The sequence below is a fragment of the Eretmochelys imbricata genome, chromosome 1 (genome assembly GCF_965152235.1).
Source record: "Eretmochelys imbricata isolate rEreImb1 chromosome 1, rEreImb1.hap1, whole genome shotgun sequence".
NCBI classification, from domain to species: domain Eukaryota; kingdom Metazoa; phylum Chordata; order Testudines; family Cheloniidae; genus Eretmochelys; species Eretmochelys imbricata.
This window is the reverse complement of record NC_135572.1, coordinates 194,572,183-194,595,999: the sequence shown is the minus strand read 5'-3', so window position 1 is coordinate 194,595,999 and position 23,817 is coordinate 194,572,183. Positions and strand designations below refer to the sequence as shown.

Here is a 23,817-nt window from a genome sequence, read left to right as displayed (position 1 = left end):
TGTTGACTTCATATAGCTGATTCCTGGTTTCAGCTTTGAGATTTCTTTTCGTGATCCAAGGAAGATATACATAGAATCATAGAACTGGAAGGGACCTCAAGAGGTCATCTAGTCCAGTCCCCTGCATCAAGGCAGGACTAAGAATTATCTAGACCATCCCTGACAGGTGTTTGTCTAACCTGCTCTTAAAAATCTCCAATGATGGAGATTCCACAACCTCCCTAGGCAATTTATTCCAGTTCTCAACCACCCTGACAGTTAGGAAGTTTTTCCTAATGTCCAACCCAAACCGCCCTTGCTGCAATTTAAGCCCATTGCTTCTTGTCCTATCCTCAGAGGTTAAGAAAAAAAATTTCTCCCTCCTCCTGTTTACAACCTTTTACATACTTGAAAACTGTTATCGTGTCCTCTCTGTCTTCTCTTTTCCAAACTAAACAAGCCCAATTTTTTCAATCTTCCCTTGTAAGGCATGTTTTCTAAACCTTTAATCATTTTTGTTACTCCTCTCTGGACTCTCTCCAATTTGTCCACATCCTTCCTGAAATGTGGTGCCCCGAACTGGACACAATACTCCAGTTGAGGCCTAATCAGCATGGAGTAGAGCAGAAGAATTACTTCTCATGTCTAGTTTAGGACACTCTTGATAATACATCCCAGAAGAATGTTTGCTTTTTTGGCAACAGCATCCCAAGGTTGACTCATATTTAGCCTGTGGTCCACTATGACCCCCAGGTCCCTTCCTGCAGTCATTTCCCTTTTGGTATGTGTGCAATGCACTGTTCCTTCCTAAATGGAGTACTTAGAATGAAATTTAATCAGGACAAATGCAATTTACTTCAGACCATTTCTCCAGTTTGTCCAGATCATTTTGAATTTTACTCCTATCCTCCAAAGCACTTGCAACCCCTCCCAGCTTGGTACCATCTCCAAACTTTTTAAGTGTACTCTCTATGCCTTTATATAAATCACTGATGAGAATATTGAATAGAACTGGACCCAGAACTGATCCCTGCAGGACCCCACTCATTACGCCTTTCCAGCATGACTGTGAACCACCGATAACTACTCTCTGGGATACTCTATGTATCTGATGAAGTGAGCTGTAGCTCACGAAAGCTCATGCTCAAATAAACTGGTTAGTCTCTAAGGTGCCACAAGTACTCCTTTTCTCTGGGAATGGTTTTCCAACCAGTTTTGCAACCACCTTATAGTGGCTCCATTTAGTTTGCATTTCCCGAGTTTGTTTATGAGAAGGTCATGCGAGACAGTATCAAAAGCTTTACTAAAGTCAAGATATACCACATGTATGGCTTCCTCCCTATCCACAAGGCTTATTACCCTGTCAAAGAAAGCTTTCAGGTTGGCTTGACATGATTTGTTTTTGACAAATCCAAGCTGACTGCCACTTATCACCTTATTATCTTCAAGCTGTTTGCAAATCGATTGCATAATTATTTGCTCTACTGTCTTTCCAGGTACAGAAGTTAAGATGACTGGTCTGTAATTCTCCAGATTGTTCTTATTTCCCTTTTTACAGATTGATATGACAAGAGAATGTATTTATTTACGCAATTATATAATTACGTAGTAGGGGGCCTCTGTGCATACACACGCCTAACAACCTACAAAGAGCTAGAACATGCCCGAAAACATTAAACATCGACGTTAAAAGCTAGCTTGATTTCTAACCGCCAGTGGCCTGCTCTTTGGGGGTCCCGACCACCTGCTGCTCCCACGGCCTGCAAGAGAACCTGTGGGTGCTCAGCACTGGCCGGCCGGACCCCCTCCCATGCAGGAGCCTAACACACAAGTGGCGACATTTAACTTTGCACCCACAGAGGCTTGGGAAGATGGCTTACACTGCGCCTAAGGCAGAGCCTGGCACTGGGCTCGGAAGGAGCAGCCCCCACCCAGCTTGGTTCCCAAGACACAGACCCACACTCAGACACACCCCCCCCCCCCGGCCTCCTCCCCCGGACTCTCCCAGGGACCTTTGCTGGGGCCGGCGCCTTCAGCACAGCCCCGGGCCCCACCCAGCCACGCGGCGCCCGGGTGCGAGGAGCCACCCCGGGCTGGCGGAGGGGCCCGGAGCCCCGCACCCGGTCCCGCGGCTCCTGCCGCTCAGTGACAGCGCCAGGCCCCGCCCTTCCCGCCCGGGTGCCGCTGCCAGCGCCGGGGCTGCCGGATGCGCCGGGCCGGGGGCTCCAGGCCCGGGGGGGGGGAGGGGACGGACTCACCCGCGCACACGGCGCCCAGCAGCACCCAGGCCCCCAGCACCCACATAGTCCCCGTCCGCAAGGCGCCACTCGGCCCGGGAAGCCGCCCTGCCTCCGCCTCGCTGCGAACCGCGCCAGCCAGAGACCCGCCCGAACTGACGCGCTTCCGCCGCCAGCAGGGCGGGGCCGGCGGGTTTCGCTTTCGGTTACCCCGGGCGGGGGAGCGGGGAATCGCGGCGCGCGCGCGCGCGCGGACGTTCGCGGGGCGGGGTTGGGAGGCGGGCGGTGGCGGCGGGCGGGAGAATCCCAGTGCGAGGAGAGGCGGGCGGGGGCGCGTGCTGCGCAGTTCCATGTGTTTTGTCGGGTGCTGGGCTCTGTTCGGGGTCCTGGACCCTGTGGGGGAGGCGCTATCGTACTTGCAAGACACTGTATTGCCAGCCGCAAGCGTTAAACCCGTGAATCGGCCTCTTCCCCCGCCAAAGAGAATGGGCTTAACATCACAAGTAAAAATTCACTTGGGGGACCTTTTTATTTGGCATCTGGTGTTTGAGGCCTTCGGCTGAACGCGGGGCACGTTTTCTAGCTTTTCTCCACACACTGAGAGACCTGAAGTCTTCCATTTTCTTAAAAAGAGAGGGCTGGGATTCTCCTCGAATAACATGCCCCAACAAACAAGCATGCTCTGCTCAGGCTATGTCTACGCTGCCCACCTTTTAGCGACACAGCTGTGGCCACTACAGCCCTGCCACTAAAAGGTGCGCCATGGGGCCGCTCTTTGTTGGCGGGAGAGAGCTCTCCTGCCAACCAAAAAACTCCACCCCCAACGAGAGGCGGCAGCTGCTGCTGCTTCTTTGTGGCCGGGAGAGCTCTCCTGCTGACAAAGCACTGTTCACACCGGCGCTGTTCGTCGGTAAAACTTTTGTCCTTCAGGGGCGTGTGTTATCCTTGCTCCTTATCCTATTCCTTCATCCTCTGAATGCCCTCTCCTCCACCTCGCCTCAGCCCTGCAAAGCCTGTAAGACATCCCCTGTAGCTTGCAAGCGCTGCAGGGGCTCTTGTCATGGAGTCATTCACCAATGTTTTAAAACTAGACGGTCACCCGCTTTGTTGCTCATGCAGGCCGATCTGTGTATGTGTTATCCAACTTTTTAAATGCAAATAGAGGCCTGGCTGGGGAGGAACTTGTCAGAGGGAGTGGTGAGGGACCCGGTTAGAGGCTGGCCTGAATGGCTGTCAGGAGCCCAGCGAGGGTGCAGGAAAGAGGAGGCAAGGACCCTGTTGGTAAGGGAGGGAGCTGGCTGCAGTGGGATGGGAGGAGCAAGAGACCCAACCGGGTGTACAGCTCACCCCACATAAGCAGTGAAGTGCATGGCCCTCTAATAAGTGAATAGGCTGCTGCAGAGAGCAACAGGGAACTTTCTCTGCCTGCAGCACTCTGTAAGCCAGATAGTGGAAATCAGGCTTTTCCTGTTTTCTGATTATTACCAGAATCAATAGGCTTCTGCCCATTGATACCTAGAACATTCCCTGATATGCTGGAATTGCTTAGCTGCAGTTTTCAAAAGTAATTATGCTACATACATACAAATGCCACAGAGCTGAGAGTAGGGCCTCACTTCACTCCGCCCACTAATTAAACACCTTAACTGGTAAACTTTATTAAATTGGAGTTAAGGTTGTAAATAGGGAGTGTAAGTTAATTGCAAGTTCACAGTTATTTTAAGGGGGGGAAAAAACCTTTATACTGTCATTTTTTTTTTTAAACAAAACCTGGAACTTAGCCTGGAAAATCATCCTGCAAAAAGAGTTAGGAAGTATGGACTGGCAGAGCTGAATTCATCCAAGCAGCCTTAACTCTGTCCCTGTATCACCTCCCACAAAACAATTAAAAAACAGGAGAGAAAAAATGTGATCTTCAAACATCACTCAACATCATAACCAGTCCTACCTGCTTTAGGATAATACACAGCTGTCAGTAAAACAAATGCTCTGCCACGGGCCTGCTAGGTGACCTTGGGCAAGTCACTTCACTGTCCTGTGCCTCAGTTTCCCCCATCTGTAAAAGGGGGATGATGATAGTAACGTTCTTTGTAAAGCACTTTGAGATCTACTAATGAAATGTGTTACTGAAGAGCTAGATATTATTTTTATTAATTATTATTATTTTATTTTTATTATTGTTGGTGTTGTTTATTTGATGTCTCTTCAAACAAAAGTGACCATATCCCAGACTATTGTTTAAGACAATTCCCTCCAAAAGTATATGCCATTTCCAGTCTAAAGATGTTCTATCCTGGGCACAGAGAGCTGCAGACTGGTGTTCTGGAACATCAGATTTGTGTACAGTTGTATAGTATGCTGCCAGTGAGAGAAAACTGTGTGCGCATTCCCTTTCTGCTGCAGAGTCCAGAGGGGTACAGCTGCAACACACCCACTCATCCCTATTGCCAAGGCAGCATATATAGCACACCCACACCTGCTGCAAAGCCAGTGTATATAGTACACCCAAAACCCTGCTGCCAATACACCATATAGAGCACACACTCTTCCAACTGCCAGGAGGCCTGTTATTGCCTGTGGGAGTGATCCATGCTCTTAGTGTCGGGTGTTTATCTGTAAACTACAATAGTAGTCTGTGTTGCTGAATCCCAAGGAAGATGCTGTGTGTACAGCTTCCCTGTGCCATTAAACTGGGTGTGGATCTGCAACATGCACTACTGCCAGTCTGTACCAGAAGTCTGCAGTACTCCTCCTCTCTTCTAAGTTCTTGGGGCTTGGTATGCAGCACCCTCCTTTTCTGGTGCCGGTGCTTGTGGTTCCTACCACAGAAATGGTCTACTGTTGTGCTGTCACTCCCTGCTGCAGGGCTGTCAAGCACACTGCTTGTTACCAACAAGGCTGTGTGCCTGTTACCAAGTCCTCTTCCATCATCAGGGCACTGGATGCTAGTGTGACCACTCTCCACCCCTGTTGTCATGGGATACCATGTGCTTATGCTCAATTGGTTCCTGAGGCCCGTGGGGCACACGCAGCAGCAGTTCTCAAATGTGGAGACAGAACTGCACTGTCTATGATTTACATATTTAATGCACAGTTCTATAATAATGGATTAACATACCCATGTATGGTTGTAAAAGTGTACCTTACATACACCCTGCCTAGGAGGCACAATGACTTTCAATAGGCTATCTAATCTAGTCTTGAGTATAGCTACCAGTAGGTACTAATCTGCAATTTCAGATTCTCATTCCCTAGAATGAAGCTGACCATTATATGTGGTCACATTGGAAATGGGTGGAGATAAGTGTCACAGACACAGAGAACTTTCAAGGAGGCAGCTGACTGCTGTAGCTGGTAGGAAAATTCAGAAGAGTAGCACAAATAGGCCTGCATGCCTGAAGCCTCTTCAAAGGCTACCCGCAATAACAATTTGTCAGACTGACAGGGTACGAGTGCCATTTCATTCAGTGACAAGAGAGCAGCCAGACCTCCATCTGTACACTTGGCATCTCCACAATACATTAACCATAAACACTGTCAATTAGTAGAACACTCACATTAAAAGCGCCATGTCCAGAAGCCATGGCACAGCATTATAATAATAAATAACACTTTGCACTCATCTGTAAATCTCATTGTCCTTTACAAAAGTGGATATCGTTAGCTCCATTTTATTGATTGGGAATCAGAGGCACAGAGAAGTTAAATAATTTGAACAAAGATACATAATGAGCCAATAGCAGAGCTAGGAACAGAACCCAGCTCTCCTGATTTTCAGTCTTCTGAGCTAACCACTGTCCAAGACCTGGGGCTATAGCCTAGCTATGTGACTATGCATCACAGCTCTATAGACTATGACTATAGTCTATAGAAATCTGATGAGGTTCAACAAGGACAAGTGCAGAGTCCTGCACTTAGGACGGAAGAATCCCAGGCACCGCTACAGACTAGGGACCAAATGGCTCGGCAGCAGTTCTGCAGAAAAGGACCTAGGGGTTACAGCGGATGAGAAGCTGGATATGAGTCAACAGTGTGCCCTTGTTGCCAAGAAGGCCAACAGCATTTTGGGATGTATAAGTAGGGGCATTGCCAGCAGATCGAGGGACGTGATCGTTCCCCTCTATTCGACATTGGTGAGGCCTCATCTGGAGTACTGTGTCCAGTTTTCGGCCCCACACTACAAGAAGGATGTGGAAAAATTGGAAAGCGTCCAGTGGAGGGCAACAAAAATGATTAGGGGACTGGAACACATGACTTATGAGGAGAGGCTGAGGGAACTGGGATTGTGTAGTCTGCGGAAGAGAAGAATGAGGGGGGATTTGATAGCTGCTTTCAACTACCTGAAAGGGGGTTCCAAAGAGGATGGATCTAGACTCTTCTCAGTGGTAGCTGATGACAGAACAAGGAGTAATGGTCTCCAGTTGCAGTGGAGGAGGTTTAGGTTGGATATTAGGAAAAGCTTTTTCACTAGGAGGGTGGTGAAACACTGGAATGCATTACCTAGGGAGGTGGTGGAATCTCCTTCCTTTGAGGTTTTTAAGGTCAGGCTTGACAAAGCCCTGGCTGGGATGATTTAGTTGGGGATTGGTCCTGCTTTGAGCAGGGGGTTGGACTAGATGACGTCCTGAGGTCCCTTTTAACCCTGATATTATATGATTCTATTATTTTGTTTAGTGGAAAACTCAATCCCGCACCCTTATTATTGCTTTCAAACAAAGTTTGAGAACAGACAATTTTTTCTTACTCTATAAGTGATTATAAGACGGGTCGTGTCTTGAGCAAGAGATGGGTAAATAGGATCAATGTCAAGACAGAGTATTCATAAATAATTACAGTCACACCATGATTTCCAAAAGAGAAACATTGCGGAGTAGGCAATGCTAACCAGAGATACAGGTTCTGCTTGGGCTTAGACTTGGCCTCTCCTGGTGAGCCCCTCTGTCTGCTAGCCTTGAGAGAGGACAAAGGGATATATCTGTTTCAGTTTCATTTGACATATTTCATTAAGTTACTGACGTCTGTAAATATGCGTGCAACTCTGAGCACCAACATATAAAAGGTTCCATGAGCAGGTCAAGCCAGGTTCAAAATCCAACAACATTTCTAGAAGAACAGGCAAAAATAGAAAAACAATTTGGCAGAAAAAATATTCATTTTCAAAATTGTTTCTGTTTCACAGGGATTGAAATGGAATAATGTTGGGTTTTTTTCCAGACTTTTTTGCAAAATATTTGTTTGAAAAATCTTGAAATTTCAAAATGTTGTTTTCCTCTTTTATTCCCTTTTTCTACTTAGTACAATACAATGAATAGTGTCCAGTTTTTTAATTCCATTTTTTTATTATTATTTTTCTTTCAGATACTCCTCTCGGGGTTTGTCAAGCATCTTTTTCCTTCAGTGGCTTCAGAGCCCACGGCAAACCTATACAATTAAAAGTCATCCATGTTCATAGGGCCACTGAATTCAATGAGAATTTTGCTATTGAGTTCATTGGATGCCTAATCAGATCCTTAATTAACTACTTATTTTTACATTGCAGAGCACGTGGGGGGGTTGTTTGAGACTCAGCTTAAATAAAAAAAGACCTTTATGTCTACCAGGGGGAGTCTGACATCTTCTTCTTGGGTATCACTTAATCCCTGATCCAGCACGAGAGCTTTGGAATTATGGCACTGACAAAGGGCTCAGCCAAGCAACAATAGACTAGGCTTGACAAGCAGTTGTGGGCTGATGGAGATAGGCCAACATTCCTGAGTCTTACTTGGGACTGGCCTCCCCTTATACACAATTCCTATGGAATTTAATAGGGATGAAACATATAGGGTTCTATAAAAATTACCATATTATTATGGAAGTTTGCAATAGAAGATGATTGCCTCTCTATAGATGTTTTGAACCATTATATAGAATTCTGTAGCATGGAAACAATCTTGTGTTCAGTTCTATAGCATGGTTAAAAAAAAAAAAAACTAAGGAAGGAAAGAAAAGTTAGAATTTTCTATTAAATTCACTCCAGCCAGAGAGGCAGTTTAAAATGAAGCACTGGCTGCTGTCTGAGCATACCTACAGCATTCACTGCCTGCTGCAGTGTGTTCGCCACGCAGCATTCACTAGTCACGCACATACTTATGCATGTTGTTACAGTTTGGAGCATACTCTCTGCACATCTTGCACTTAGCAAGTCAGCCCTCCCTAGAGGCCCTTAGCAAGCCAGCTTATTCTGCCACCACAGGTTTTACAACCTGTCTATACAAGCCCTGGGCAACGCAGTGCCGTTGCCTCCTCTGTACTAATGAAATACGTAAAATGAAACAGAAAAGGAAATTTCTCTCTCTCCTGCATCATGGCCAGCTGACTGAAGGGCTCTCAGGAGAGCCATGGTATAGCAGTAGCAGAACCTATGCCTCTCCTAGGTTAGAATCTCCTCTTCAGAAATTCAGAGTAGCAGCCGTGTTAGTCCATATCCGTAAAAAGAAAAGGAGGACTTGTGGCACCTTAGAGACTAACCAATTTATTTGAGCATAAGCTTTCGTGAGCTACAGCTCATGCTCTAATAAATTTGTTAGTCTCTGAGGTGCCACAAGTACTCCTTTTCTGTTCAGAAATGTTATCTTTTGGGAAGCCCAGTGTTCTACTAGGATTTCTCACAGGACAGGTACTCAAAATATGCAGGAAGGACAACCTGACCTCCTTTTAAGAGATTGTCTTAAAAGTCTTGAGTTTTTTAAAAAAATAAAAAATTGGGGTTTTTTTCCTTTGCCTTCTGGTTTGAGCCTTTATGGTTCACATTTTCAAGCTTTTTTCCCATACCATGAGGGCTAGAAATAATGTACTCGTTTTTTCTTAATGGGAGCTGAGACCTTCATGTAATCACACTACTCCTGGCACTCAGGTTTTAACATAAACACCAAATATCGCAAGAGTGGATGACATTGGATCTCTGCTCTGAGGTACTCACAAGGTAAGGCAAGAGAACCTGAAAACTCCTTCCTCAGGGCTAGTGAAAGCAACACCATTCATATGAGCAAAAGAATGTTATTCACTAGGTATAAATATGATGTGGATAACAAATGAAATCAAAAGCAGTCCCTTGAGGAATGACAGAATAACGATCACATTTGGCATCTGTAGCACCCCCCTTCATCTGAGGAACTCACAGGCAGGGGAGTATTATTATTACCACTTTCCAGAGGTAGAAACTGAGCCACAAAGAGGTTAAGTAACTTTCCCAAAGTCACGCAAGGCTAGACTGTGACTTGGACTACAGGACTGCAGAAGGGAGTAAGACTCTTCCTTAATCCTTAAGCATATACCTACGCCACAGCAGCCTTGAGGGTGCTTCTCAGCATGGGTAGAAGATAGACATGCATTAGCTCTGCTTGAGCTAGCCCGCTAAAAATAGGAGTGCAAAGTCAAGAGCGGCAGCCTGAGCTAGTTTCCAAACTACAATCCCTCCTGACCCCCTGGGTGTGTACTCTGGTGGCTAGCCTTAGCTGCTGCCATGGCGCTGCAGCCACACTGCTATTTTTAGCGCCCTAACTTTTGCATGTGTCTATCTACTCAGACTGGGACGTACCCTCTCAACTGCTCTGTAGACAGACAGCGTATGGGCTACCCAGATCAGGGGTCCAGAGTAGCTGAGCCAGAGCGGGGTCAGTAGTAGTGTGTTCCTGTTATAGGTCATAAGTTACTACCCCCCAGGAGTAAGCAGGAGGGTAGGAATTTTGACTCAAACATGTGTCTCTGAGCCACAATGCCTACTCCTTCCATGGTACAATTTACACAATCTAGCTCACAGAAAGTAGCTGAGTCACGAATTGAATTCCATAGCCTTTTACTCCCAGTCTCCTGCGCTAACCAATAGACCATGCTGTCCATGTGCTATGAGTTAATTGTCTGTTAAATAGGATTACGATGAAAACCCATTATCAGAACACATTTAATCTGAAATGCCCTTTTAGCTAAATATAGCTAAATATATTCCCCCCGTGTGAATTACTCATTTACGTCTCCTGTTATCTGAACATGTCACTTCTGCATCCAGATGTTTTTGATACCCCCTTTTGAATGAATTGATTCTACCAGTATGTGTACTCGGAAAATCACTTAAGACTTCAAGCTTTTAAATAATAAATACGAAGCCAGACACATAAAGAGAAACAAAGAGGTGCAGGTGGGATAGCTGTTCCTTTTCTCCTAAAGTAGTTACTGATTAAATGTTGCATGGTACTAAGTTAAGGAAGGAATGGTAGTCTCAGGTTCATGGCATCCATGGAACATGCATGAAAATAAAGGCAAATATTGCAGACGTGATCACTGGTAGGTGGGGGGAAGAAAAGAGTTTAGAGATGTCAGGGAAAGCACTGCAAAAAATATTTCCCAATTATCTAGCTTTAAGGATTGCACACAGTTTCAAAAACCATGCACGTATAGCTCCACAGTAACATGGCTGCTTCAGGGATGAAGTGTAGCAACCAAACCAACAGAACAGTGTGGTGAAAAGAGAAAAATTTGGCCAAGAAGCCCATAGCAAGTCCCCTACTCTTAAGAAAAGTGTCAAGAGATGTTTTACATCCATGCAGAGGAAAGGTTTTGAAGTGGGGGTATACCTATACAATGTTATTCAAACATACACAACTTTTAACAAGCCTGCAACACTAACCTAACTGCTCTGAAGCAAAGACAATAGGTGTAGCTGCATTGATTTCAACTAACTCCATCAGTAAATTTGGCCCAGTGCATTAGTTTAATTGGCCTCCTGTTTTGATCTTTGAATAAGATTTTGGCTTATTCCAGCTTGATTTTTTTAAGGAATGTCTTTCTTGGCTCCAAAGAGCTTTTACTGGTTAAGATTCCCCCTCTGGTTAAAAAAAGAAACTAGACTGATCTCTTTTGGCAGCTGTGAAAAGGTTGCATATTGTGTGTGTTTTGCTGGTTAGCTTGCTTGAAAGTGATTTTATTTCCCTTCCAGCTACTTTTAGAACAATTTCCACACACAAGTATGTATCTCATTCTTACACGTCTGTGCAGTGCTGTTCATACCATTTTGTACATAATTTTCAATAATAATTATAGCTGGTTGAACAGTAAAGTTGATTGAAGAATATATTCACAACTAAAGGCATAATGCTTTACTATGATTTTCATTAGTTATGAGTATTCATGGTCTCTCTCTTATCCCGTCCAGTGTGTTGAAAACTGTATTGAAATTGTGAGCTTTCACTTTAAATACTCAGAAGGGTTTTCTAGTCCTGCTTGCAGGCTTGGGGGCTTTGCAGGGATGTGTGCAATCTGGGCCTAACACTGCAGCAGTAGTCAGTCCGCAGCCAGCAAGTTTAGAATAAGGTGGCGTGAGTTGTGACTCTCTGTTTTTTAGGGAGCAGCCTGTTTTCTCTCTCTCTCTGTTTTGGGTTCTTTTGTATTACTATTCTGAAGTCTAAGAACTAGTGTTATATTGCAACATTCTAGCAAGAGTATGTTTTAATCTAACTCCTCAGTGTGTATGCTGTGAACATAACACATCTCAGAGCCAAATTCAGGTTCTCTGTATAGACGTGCAGTTCCCACTGTAGATAATGTGAGGGTCACCAAATTATTACTTAGATGAATTTGATCATTACATTATTATTAGTCCAAAAATCATCCCAGAAGTGCATTATTCACCATTAGCTATTCTGATGTTTTAAAACCTTCATTACCTAACCAGGGAGCAGCACAACCTTTTATGTGACTTAAGTAGTTAGCCCCACTTCCCCAATAATAAATAACAAAAAAGTTGAAGTGAACAGTTCTTGAATAACTTATAGGCTGAACATTATATGTCCCGCTATTTAGCGAATACTTAGAAGTACGGAATATATTTGAAGATGATCAGGATCAATTTGCAAAAAATTCACGGACCATAAAAAATGGGATGGGGTAGGTGGGTGGGCTCATGCCCCCATCCTGCAAACACATATGCTGAACTTCACTCACAGAACGTAAGAATGGCCATACTGAGTCAGATCAATGGTCAATCTAGCCCAGTATTCTCTCTTCTGACAGTGGCCAACGCCAGATGCTTCAAAGGAAATGAACAGAACAGGGCAATCATCAAGTGATCCATCCCCTATCATCCAGTCCCAGCATCTGACTGTCAGAGGCTTACGGACACCCAGAGCATGGGGTTGCATTTCCAACTATCTTGGCTAATAGCCACTGATGGACCTATCCTCCATAAACTTATCTAATTATTTTTTAAATCCATTTATAGTTTGGATTTTCACCACATTCCTTGGTAACGAGTTCCACAGGTTGACTTTGCGTTGTGTGAAGAAGTACTTTATTTTGTTTGTTTTATACCTGCTGCCTATTAATTTAATTGGATGACCCCTGGTTCTTGTGTTATGTGAGGGTAAATAACACTTCCTTATTCACTTTCTCCATAGCTGTCATGATTTTATAGACCTCTATCACTCCTCGCCCCGCTTCAGGTGTCTCTTTTCCAAGCTGAATAGTCCCAGTCTTTTAAATCTCTCCTTATATGGAAGCTGTTCCACACCTTTAATAATTTTTGTTGCCCTTCTCTCTACCTTCCTGTTTCTAATATATCTTTTCTGAGATGGGTTGACCAGAACTGAACACAGTATTCAAGGTATGAACATACCACGGATTTATATAGTAGCATTATGATATTTACTGTCTTATTATCTATCTCTTTCCTAATGGTTCTTAACAATCTATTCGCTTTTTTGACTGCTGCTGCACTTTGAGCAGATATTTTCAGAGAACTATTCACAATGACTCCAAGATCTTTCTTCAGTGGTAAGAGCTAATTTAGATCCCATTGTTTTGTATTCAGTTGTGATTATGTTTTTCAATGTGCATTATTTTGCATTTATCAACCTTGCATTTCATCTGCCATTTTGTTGCCCAGTCACGGAGTTTTGTGAGATCACTTTGTAATTATCTGCCGTGTGCTTTAACTATCTTGAGTAATTTTGTATCACTGCAAACTTTGCCACCTCAGGGTTACCCCCTTTTTCCAGATCATTTATGAACACGTTGAACAGTACTTGTCCCAGTACAGAGCCCTGGGGGACACCACTATTTACCTCTCTCCATTCTGAAAACTGACTATGAGTTCCTACCCTTTGTTTCCTGTCTTTTAACCAGTTACTGGACCTTCCCTCTTATCCCATGACTGCTTAGTTTGCTTAAGAGCCTTTGGCGAGGGACCCTTGTCAAAAGCTTTCTGAAAGTCCAGGTATATTCTATCCACTGGATCTCCCTTATCCATGTGTTTGTTGCCCCCCTCAGAGAATTCTAATAGATTGGTGGGGCATGATTTCCCTTTACAAAAGCCATATTGACTCATACTCAGCAATCGTGTTAATCTATGTATCTGATAATTCTGTTCTTTCCTATAGTTTCAGCCAGTTTGCATGGTACTGAAGTTAGGCTTACTGCCCTGTACTTGCTGGGATCATCTGAGAAGCCTTTAAAAAACTTGGTATCACATTAGATATCCTCTAGTCATCTGGTACAGAAGCTGGTTCAAGTGGTAGGTTACATATCACAGTTAGTAATTCTGCAATTTCATATTTGAGTTCCTTCAGAACTCCTGGGTGAATACCATCTTATCCTGGTGGCTTTTTATTCTTTAATTTAACAGTTTGTTACAAAACCTCCTCTATTGACACCTCAATCTGGGACAGTTCCTCAGATTTGTCACTTAAAAAGAATGGCAAGGGTATGGGCATCTCCCTCACTTACTCTGATGCAAAGAATTCATTTAGCTTCTCTACAATGGCCATATCTTCCTCGAGTGTTGCTTTAGCACCTAGATCATGTCCCCAGTGATTGTTTGGGAGGCTTCCTGCTTCTGATGTACTAAATAACTTTTTTTTTCTGCAGTTAGTTTTTGTGTCTTTTGCTAGTTACTTTTCAAATTTGTTTTTGGCCTGCCTAGTTATACTTTTACACTTGACTTGCCACAGTTTATACTCCTTTCTATTTTCCCCAGTAGGATTTGACTTCAAAATTTTAAAGGAGGCCTTTTTGTCCTCTAACTGCTTCTTTTATTCTGTTGTTTAGCCATGGTGGCATTTTTTGGTCCTCTTACTGTTCTTTTTAATTTGGGGTATACATTTAATTTGAGCCTCAATTATGATGTTTTAAAAAAGTTTCCATGCAGCTTGCAGGCATTTCACATTTCCTCTTAATTTCCATTCAACTAGCTTCCTCATTTTTATGTAGTTCCCCTTTCTGAAGTTAAATGCTATAATGGCGGGCTTTTATGGTATTTTCCCCCCACAAGGATATTCAATTTAATTATATTATGGTAGCTATTATCGAGCAGCTCAGCTATATTCCCCTCTTGGACCATATCCTGTGCTCCACTTAGGACTAAATCAAGAATTGAGCATTGCATTCATTCATTCATTTCATAATCACCATCCTAGTCAGGTGGTCGGTAGTATATTCCCACTCCTATACTCTCATTATTCAAGCATTGAATTTCTATCCATAGAGATTCATTTAAGATTTTTACTATATTTGACTCTATGCCTTCATTCACCTCTAGTGCCACTCCCTTACCAGCATGACCTATTCTGTCATTCCTATATATTTTTTATCCTAGTATTACAGTGTCCCATTGTTTGTCATCATTCCACCAAGTTTCTGTGATGCCTAGTTATCAATATCTTCATTTAATAGCAGGCATTCAAGTTCACTCATCTTAGTATTTAGATTTCTAGAATTTGTATTGGTTTCAGAGTAGAGCTCACGAAAGCTTATGCTCAAATAAATTGGTTAGTCTCTAAGGTGCCACAAGTACTCCTTTTCTTTTAGCATTTATATACACAGTCATTCAGATAAGAAGGAATATATTGCAGCATGTACCTAAATGTTTGCAGTATTGGGGCCTACATTTGTAATGAATACTAGCTACATAGAAAGGATGGGTCTAGAGCAGAGGTGGGCAAACTCTGGCCTGCGGGACCCTCCTGCCCTGCCCCTGAGCTCCTGGCCCGGGAGGCTAGCTGCCAGCCCCTCCCCCGCTGTCCCCCCTTCTGTGCAGCCTCAACTTGCTGTGCCGCTGCTGCAACGCTCTGGGCGGCCGGGCAGCGCAGTTGCAGAGCCGCGGCCTGACCCGGTTCTCTGGCCAGTGCAGGTGTAGCGCCGCCAGCCACCGGTGCTCCAGGCAGCACAGTAACGGGGCAGGGAGCAGTGGGGGTTGGAGGACAGGGGAGTTGGGGGTGGTCGTCAGGGGGTGGGGGTGGGGATAGGGGGCGGGGAGGTCAGAGGGCAGGGAACAGGGGGGTTGGATGGGGCAGGGGTCCTGGGGGGGCAGTCAGGGGAGAGGGAGAAGGGGGTGGTGGATTGGGTAGGAGTCCCGGGGGGCCGTCAGGGGACGGGGTGGGGCTTGGATGAGGCAGGAGTCCCAGGGGGCGAGAAGCAGGGGAGGGCAGGGGTCAGTTACGAGGCGGGGGCTGGGCCACTCCTGGCTGTTTGGGGAGACACAGCCTCCCCTAACTGGCCCACCATACAATTTTGGAAACCCGCTGTGGCCCTCAGGCCAAAAAGTTTGCCCGCCTCTGGTCTAGAGAATAAGAGACCGGACTGGGACTCAAGAGACCTGAAACCAGTTCCTGGCTTAGTCACAGACTTCCTATACAACATTGCCTAAAGGGCTTAATCTATCCTGTGCCTCAGTTCCCCAATGGAAAAATGGGATACTGTACAGTTTTAAGCTAGACACTTCTCTTTTGGGGCGGTTTGTCCTTTGTCCAGTAATAAGAAAAAAACAGATGTGGTTTTGTCCACGGTTACAGCTGGGAGATGCTATTTTGAAGAGTATGCTGCTCCACCGCTGCTGGTGTGACCTTGCCCACCATGCATGCTCTTCAAAATGGTGTCCTCTGTGAGGCGTGACTTGGTCACACTGGAGAAGGTGGGGTCATGCAGGAGGGGACAGGCCCACTCTGTTCCTCCAAGTACCATAGTGTCCCATGTTCTGGGGATGCATGAGTGACCACCCTGCTAGTAGATCTTTCGCACCTCACTGGCATTGTAAGAATAAAATCAGTTAATCAGTCTGAGGTGCTCAGATCCTATGGTAAAGAAGTACACTGTTAGATAATAATACTGCAAGATAAAGTAGCTGGAATTTTGCCATTTTCTTGTCCGTAGCTTCACTGTTGGTAGTGACATTTTTGACTACCATAAGTCTAAGGGTTCTGTTTCCTCCTGAGATCAAAAGCCTTGGGGGAGGAGGGAGTCTCCTGGCAAGTCTCTTTCATTTTCCTCCCACAAGTCCCAAGGTCACAAGTCACCAAACTGGCATGCTGCTTAAGATGAAATAGGAGGAAGAACTTTTTTGAATGCAGTAACTCAATTTTGATTATTGCCTTTCATCCAGGAGAGTTGTATCTTCCGGGTGCTTTCCAGATTATCAGCCAAATTCCGTCCTGGTATAGCTGACTTCAATGGAATTACTCCTGTTTACACCAGATCTGAACATTTACTCTGCAAGCTGAAGTCCAGAAGAATCAGGAAAATATCTACATTGCTATTAACGTTTGTGAATTGGAAAACATAAAATGAAGCCCTTTTTAAAAAAATTGTATTTATTGCCCAGGAAAGTTGCTGAACATGCAGCCCTGAACACTGAAAGCCTCTCTTTCCCAATGGAACAAGTAACACAGAGGCATAAAACACAGCTTGTGCCTCAGAATAAATATCCATTGCACTGGAAAGAACTATTGTAGACATTTTTTTGCCCTTTCCCCTTAGGTAAAAGGCAATAGGCAGGCATACAATGACAATGTTATTCTGGCTTGTAGACATTACAAATAGGGTCTTGCTTGTACGCTTGCATCAGCTTGCACTTCTCTTCACTGGTTCTTTGTGGTTGCAGCAGATATGTAATATCTCTCTGCATAATAACTGGAAGAGCTCCAGCTATTCAGGGAACAGAACTGAAAGAGCTACTAACAACTGAAGACTATGTGAAACACAGCATTATTACAGTGTCTTTAGCTCTCCAGGCCCTGCTTTCCTCTCTTTCCACCCCCTCTTCTCCTTCCTCCTTAGATATCCTTTGCTTGTGTGTCCAACTCTGATGTCTCCTAGCTTTCATCTTCATCTAACGCCCTGATGTAAACCATCTCGCCGCCCTAGTCCTGGCCTCTCTTGTGCTTTCTTTTTTCTTCTCCTGGGACCACATTCACTTCTGGCACACAGGGATGATGAGAGTCGCATCAGTGTGCAGAAGGGCTCAATTTGACTCTCACTTATCATTAATCTCTCTCTCCGCTGCCTCCTTGCACATCCTCCGTTAAGCAGGCTGTTTCCTCTTTCCTGGAGACCACACTCAACCACATTCCCCTCTTGGTCACTGAGACTTCTTCATCTCAAAGCAGATGTTCTAGTCCCTGTGCCAGGGCTTCTTCTCTGACTTCCTCCTTGATTCCTGCCCCTCTGGCTTCCACAATCTCCACTCCACAAGAACAGCCTCACTAAAGATACCAGAGGATTCTTCTTGCCATGGGTAAAGGCCACTTCTGAACAGTGAATCTTCTTGAGCTCTCTGCCAACTTTCACATGGCAAATTGCCCACTTCTGGAGATCCTCTTTTCCTTGGGCTTCTAGGTCTATCTTTTCTCCATGCTCTTACTTCTCCAATAGCTCCACGAGCGCTGCTTTTTTATCTGCACGTCACCCTGTTGGTGATTCCAGTTGGCCTTATTTCCTCCTTTTTTCACTCTGCATGGTCAGGTGACTTCAAGTTGCTCCTGTGGTCTGTTTCCACCTTCAAGTCCCTTTAAATTGTCTCAGAATGGGCAAGAAAAATTAATGAATCCAAAAACATGATGCTCTTGGCCATTTTACTAACACACTTTACTGTAAAACTAAATGACTCAGTATGAAAACATATCTGCTTAACATGAGAAGGTAAAATCAGTGCTGGAATTATTCCAGAGTGGACCCCAAGTAGCTGAGTAGAAAATCCTGCTGGTATACCTCTTGGAAGTCAGACTTAACTGCAAGGAGACCTTGAGTTCTGGCAGCTGTATTGCAACGTGGGGTGAAAAGCTCCAGTGTGTGAACTCTAGTACTAACCTGACCAGCTACTGGAAACAGGAGGCTTTTTATTTTCACATGGCCAGTAAGAACAGATGAGCAATGTCACCATTGTCTGTAATAAATGTGTTTTTGCCCAGAGGAAACAATTAAACTACTGATTAGACAATAATCAATCACAAAAGGGCAACACAGACAATCTAAAGGGAATGGTATACGAAGCAAGGTTAAAAGATCCAAGTATGTATAGTGGAGCTGGATATATAAGACAGCTTGGAGAGGATAAGACCACTTTTTAGGATAAAATGTAAAAGTGAGGTCCTTACCATTGTATCCATGGCACCTTTTGCAATCTCAGTGTTTGGCAAAATTCCAGTTTGGATAATTATATTCTGCCCACCTCAATTCCTTTGTAATCCACTTGGATAGAGTATTATTCACTGTCCTGTCCTGAATGACACAAACTGATGTCTCATCTGAGAGATAGACCTGCTTGGCTACTGCGGTTCTATGCTGGGCTAACTTCACTGAAATGAAGGCAGTAATGCAGGGGGGAAACCAGACTACACACACCCATGCACTCAGGGGCACATTGCGGCAATCTGAGGGCCTAGTCACACCCTGACATGGGGCCCCTTGTAACTCCAAACTCATAGCTTTGCCACCCATGCTGTGGCCCTGCCCCACCTGGAGTGACAGTAGCAGGATACCCCACTTCCTTCCCAGAGAGATAGTGATGTAGGAATTCCCCATTCCCTTTACTCCCAAGGAGTGCAGCATGGGCCCTCCTTCCTTTAAGAGAAGTAATGGTGGCTGTATGGGTTCTCTGGTCTCAAGAGGCTGTGGTAGAACAGGGACGGCTCTCCTGTACTAAGCCCAGCAGCCACAATGTATCTGGTTCGGTCAGTGGGCTGGACCTGCTGCACTCTTCTCCTCCTGCCTTCATTGGAGTAGTGTTGGCAACTCCCGCCCAGCAGTGGGTCTTGGAGTTAACACCGCACTCAGATGCATAGGGTAGGTCATAGCTCAGAGCTATTGTTTAAGGTTGGCTGCAGACTCAGGCAGACCCATTGCAGCAGTTACATGCAGGTCCTGTTTTCAAGATTTTCTTCACAACCATATGAGCTAGAAATTTACATGTTTTAATGAAAGCTGAGAGTCTGGTGTAATCATATGACTCCAGGAGCTGAGGCTATAGACATGGGACTTAATCTGGCTCTGCACATTATAGTATATCATATTCTTCCACTGAATTTGATAAGAATTTTGCCTGAGCATGGAATGCAGATTTGGCCCATAAATTGTACTAACTGCCTTCTGGTTTGTAAAATGCTTTTGGATCCATTTGCAAAGAAGGCTTTCTATAGAAATGCAAGATCATTGTCATTAACTGCCTGTAATAATAGTATTTCTATAGCACTCGACATCTTCAAAGCGCTTTTTACAAACATTATCTGAAGGGAGTCAAACTCAGAGAGGGGAAAAAAATGTATTTCTGTAAAGATGTGATAAATAGAGGAATACCAGAAGAGATGAGTGGGATAATAATCCCTCAAGGAAAAGCTGTAGTAGTAAAGTCAACTGGACTATGGAATAATCTTTCAAAGGAAGTTTCTTGGGCTCCAGCAGGTGAGCCTATAATCCAGAAATCAATCTTGTACACAGAGTGAAGAACTAGGTGACCTACAATTGTCTCTCTTGTAACACAAGCATCTGTAAGTGTGTTATTCAACAGAAACTTGAGAAAATTCACACTTGCATAAATCCATTTGTATTAAGTAGAAATTATCAGAGGATTAAAGTACGTGTAAGCAACTAAACTATCAATCTGCTCATCTAGAGTTAGACCTTGCATTTTCAGTACAACAGCTTTTTTCCCTGTTGCTTACCTCCAAGAATAACATGAAAACAAGGGTGTTTTATCTTGGAACGCAGGTCACAGCATAGGTATTCAGCTGAAAGCTGTAATGCAATGGCTGCCAGACAGAGTACCGCAAACTAGTGAACAACTCTCTCAAGGTCACGAACTTTCTATTGTTCGGCTGCTATGCCTACACTGAAAAAGCTGTTGTGTGACATCATCTGTCAAGCAGGAAAGTCCCTCCCATCTAGAGCTGAGTGAACAATGGAACTTTCCAATTCAGTGGCTGCAGTCGAAATTAAAAAAAAAAATAAATTTTGGATCAACCCAAAATGGAAATTTTTAATTTTTTCTTGCTGAAAAGAAAAATAATTTTGGGTCAAAGAAAACATCTTGTCCAACTTAAAACATTTTTTTTTCCATTTCATTAATTAGGGTGGGGGTTGTTGGTTTTTTTTTTTACCTTTTTGTTATTTTTTAAATACATCTACATTTTTAAATGAAACACAGTTTTCAAAAAAAAAAAAAAGTTGAAATATTTCATTTAGAAAATGTCAAAACAGAACATTTTGCCTTTTTCTAATTTTTTTTTCCATCTTAAACTATTCGCTGTATTTGATCTGAATTCCCAAATCGTTTCAGCTGACCTGAATTACTCCATTCTTTGGCAAATAAACTCTACATCTGAAAAATGTCACACATCTGTAGTCCCGCCCCCACTCACAAGCTGCTGTTGGAAACTGTTTTCCCTTTGCAGTAGACAAGGGAAACTATGCTCACCAACAGTTATAAGAAAACTTGGCTGACACTTTTACACTGTTTTCAACACTGGAGTGGAGGTGAGCTGAGAACTTCCATGTTTCCCCCCCAAATGTCAACATCAGCGTCTCTCTCTCAGCCTACCGGACAGACTCCACACTCTGCCTAATGGTCTCTTTGTTCGCAAGGCTGAATGTGCTCATCAGCAATGTTCAGAGAGGGAGAGAAACACCTACAGTTTAAAAAACCTGAACCCCAGCGACATGGCAAGAAACTTGAACTACGCCAGTGGCAGAAGCTGCAGAAATAAACAAAAAATGTTTTGAATGAGATCACAAGGGTGATCTCATTCTGAGGATATTTTGCTAAATGATTACTTTGTGCCTCTACAGCATCTTGCACCTGATAGCCTTAAAGTATTCCCATTCAGCAACCTTCACAATAGCTAGCTAAGTGGTATATAGAAATTACCACCAAATTTCAGCCACCTCTGGAGTAGAACACAGTAACTGTGCAAAACCACACTGTACAACAACTTAAGGCAGGCAGTGAAAAAAGAATACTGTATCCAGTAGAAACCATAGGAGTATTATGTAAGAGAAAAAAAAAGTAATTATCCAAGACGTGTCTGCCTAAGAGAAAAAAAACTCAAAACTCTGCTCATGTAAAAATTGTCCAGGGATAGTTTACAACTACACGTGATCAGGGCTGCTATTTTGCAGCTAAAAGGTAATACCTCCAGCAGCACAGCATCCTTAATACTCTCCTGAAATACTAACTTGATATCAACTGATATTGGAGAAGAGAAAGGGGATGGGGATTAGATGAAGGAAAGAACATATCTGGGAGAGGGGAGAAAGAACCAGGCTGAGGCAAAATGCAATATTTTGTTATATGAAGACACTATTTGGGCATGACCCACCATTGTGTGGGTGTCAAGACAACACATTTAAGGGCTTCCCGTCTTGTCCTCTGCTTCCTTGAACTACATGGTTCTGGTGTTGTTTGGGGACTTCCCAGAAATCATAGAATCATAGAATATCAGGGTTGGAAGGGACCCTTGAAGGTCATCTAGTCCAACCCCCTGCTCGAAGCAGGACCAATTCCCAGTTAAATCATCCCAGCCAGGGCTTTGTCAAGCCTGACCTTAAAAACCTCTAAGGAAGGAGATTCTACCACCTCCCTAGGTAACGCATTCCAGTGTTTCACCACCCTCTTAGTGAAAAAGTTTTTCCTAATATCCAATCTAAACCTCCCCCACTGCAACTTGAGACCATTACTCCTCGTTCTGTCATCTGCTACCATTGAGAACAGTCTAGAGCCATCCTCTTTGGAACCCCCTTTCAGGTAGTTGAAAGCAGCTATCAAATCCCCCCTCATTCTTCTCTTCTGCAGGCTAAACAATCCTAGCTCCCTCAGCCTCTCCTCATAAGTCATGTGTTCTAGACCCCTAATCATTTTTGTTGCCCTTCACTGGACTCTCTTATCCACATCCTTCTTGTAGTGTGGGGCCCAAAACTGGACACAGTACTCCAGATGAGGCCTCACCAATGTCGAATAGAGGGGAACGATCACGTCCCTCGATCTGCTCGGTATGCCCCTACTTATACATCCCAAAATGCCATTGGCCTTCTTCGCAACAAGGGCACACTGCTGACTCATATCCAGCTTCTCGTCCACTGTCACCCCTAGGTCCTTTTCCGCAGAACTGCTGCCTAGCCGTTCGGTCCCTAGTCTGTAGCGGTGCATTGGATTCTTCCATCCTAAGTGCAGGACCCTGCACTTATCCTTATTGAACCTCATCAGATTTCTTTTTGCCCAATCCTCCAATTTGTCTAGGTCCTTAAGTGAATGAACACAGGCAGTTTCTACTCACTTTGCAGTCCTTCCTGGGGAAAGGCAAAGCGGATCAATCAGAATTACTATAATTGAAACACTGATGAGGAAGTGAATGGCCCAGAGGCTGCAGGAGTCAGGACACACGGTATTCACAGTCATGTTTCTAAGCTGCCAAAGCACAAACTCCCCCTTCGCTAGTCTCAGCAGAACGGCAGGCGGGAGTATGTGCAGTGTGTGGGGGCATGCACGTGCACCTGCATTGTGCAGAAACATTGCAGCATTGACAGCCTGGAAGTGGGACCTGAGCCAGAACGAAAAGAAACAGCATCTCACTTATTTATTCATCTTAGATAACGTTTGTCACATTTGGAAACAGACCAGAGCTTCAAAATTTGGATTCAGATTTCAAACAGCCCAGAGTCTGGAAATGTTTACATCTAGGATTTTGATTCAGGCCCATCTCTGTTCAGATCCTTTACATGATACACTGTCGTGATCTCTTAATTGCTCCCACCTTACCTTTTACTTAGCAATGTACATGGTGACTTTTTTGGAGGCCATATAGAAAGGCAGTGGCAGAGTTGGGAGTACTCTTATAAAAATATGACTGTTTTATAGTCTATAGCTTTTGGGGGCTTTCTTAAGAAGGAATTTTTGCAAGGCCTCCTCTTACTAGGAAAAGCTTTTTATGCAGCAAGGAGAAAGAGAAGGAAGGCTTTGACCAGACCTGGGAGGTGTTTGTAACACTCTTTATGGGTTACATGGAATCACTTGAACTTGTGACATGCCTCCTTGCAGAACCCTGTATGTAAGAACCGAGAAAACACAAACTCTCAGTCAACAAATCCTGAGATACCTCAGTGCTAAGGGCCTATATTCACAGCTTAGAGTAACTCCTTTGCCCTCAAAGGATTTACACTCCAGTGTAACTGAGATCAGAATCTGTCCCCTGTAGTGCAGTTATTCTGCCACCCAACACGGAATGTATTACTCACACGCCGCCGTGGACATGAGAAGGTGTTTTAGCAAGAAGGAGAATATTGGCCGGGGCGTTGCAGTTATTGCCTACTCACT

At 44.2% G+C, this 23,817-nt stretch overlaps 1 protein-coding gene across 9 annotated transcripts in view; it reads right to left on the bottom strand.

Annotated features, from left to right (window-relative positions):
* Positions 1 to 2,383, bottom strand: part of CD47 (CD47 molecule) — a 38,651-nt gene extending 36,268 nt beyond the window's left edge. For all 9 annotated transcript variants that reach the window (XM_077821034.1, XM_077821043.1, XM_077821052.1 and 6 more), the window contains exon 1: positions 2,238 to 2,383. In XM_077821034.1, the coding sequence (XP_077677160.1) occupies positions 2,238 to 2,283 (46 nt within the window). In that variant the 5' untranslated portion in view covers positions 2,284 to 2,383. The remainder of the gene's footprint in view (positions 1 to 2,237) is intronic.
* Between the last annotated feature and the right edge of the window lie 21,434 nt (positions 2,384 to 23,817).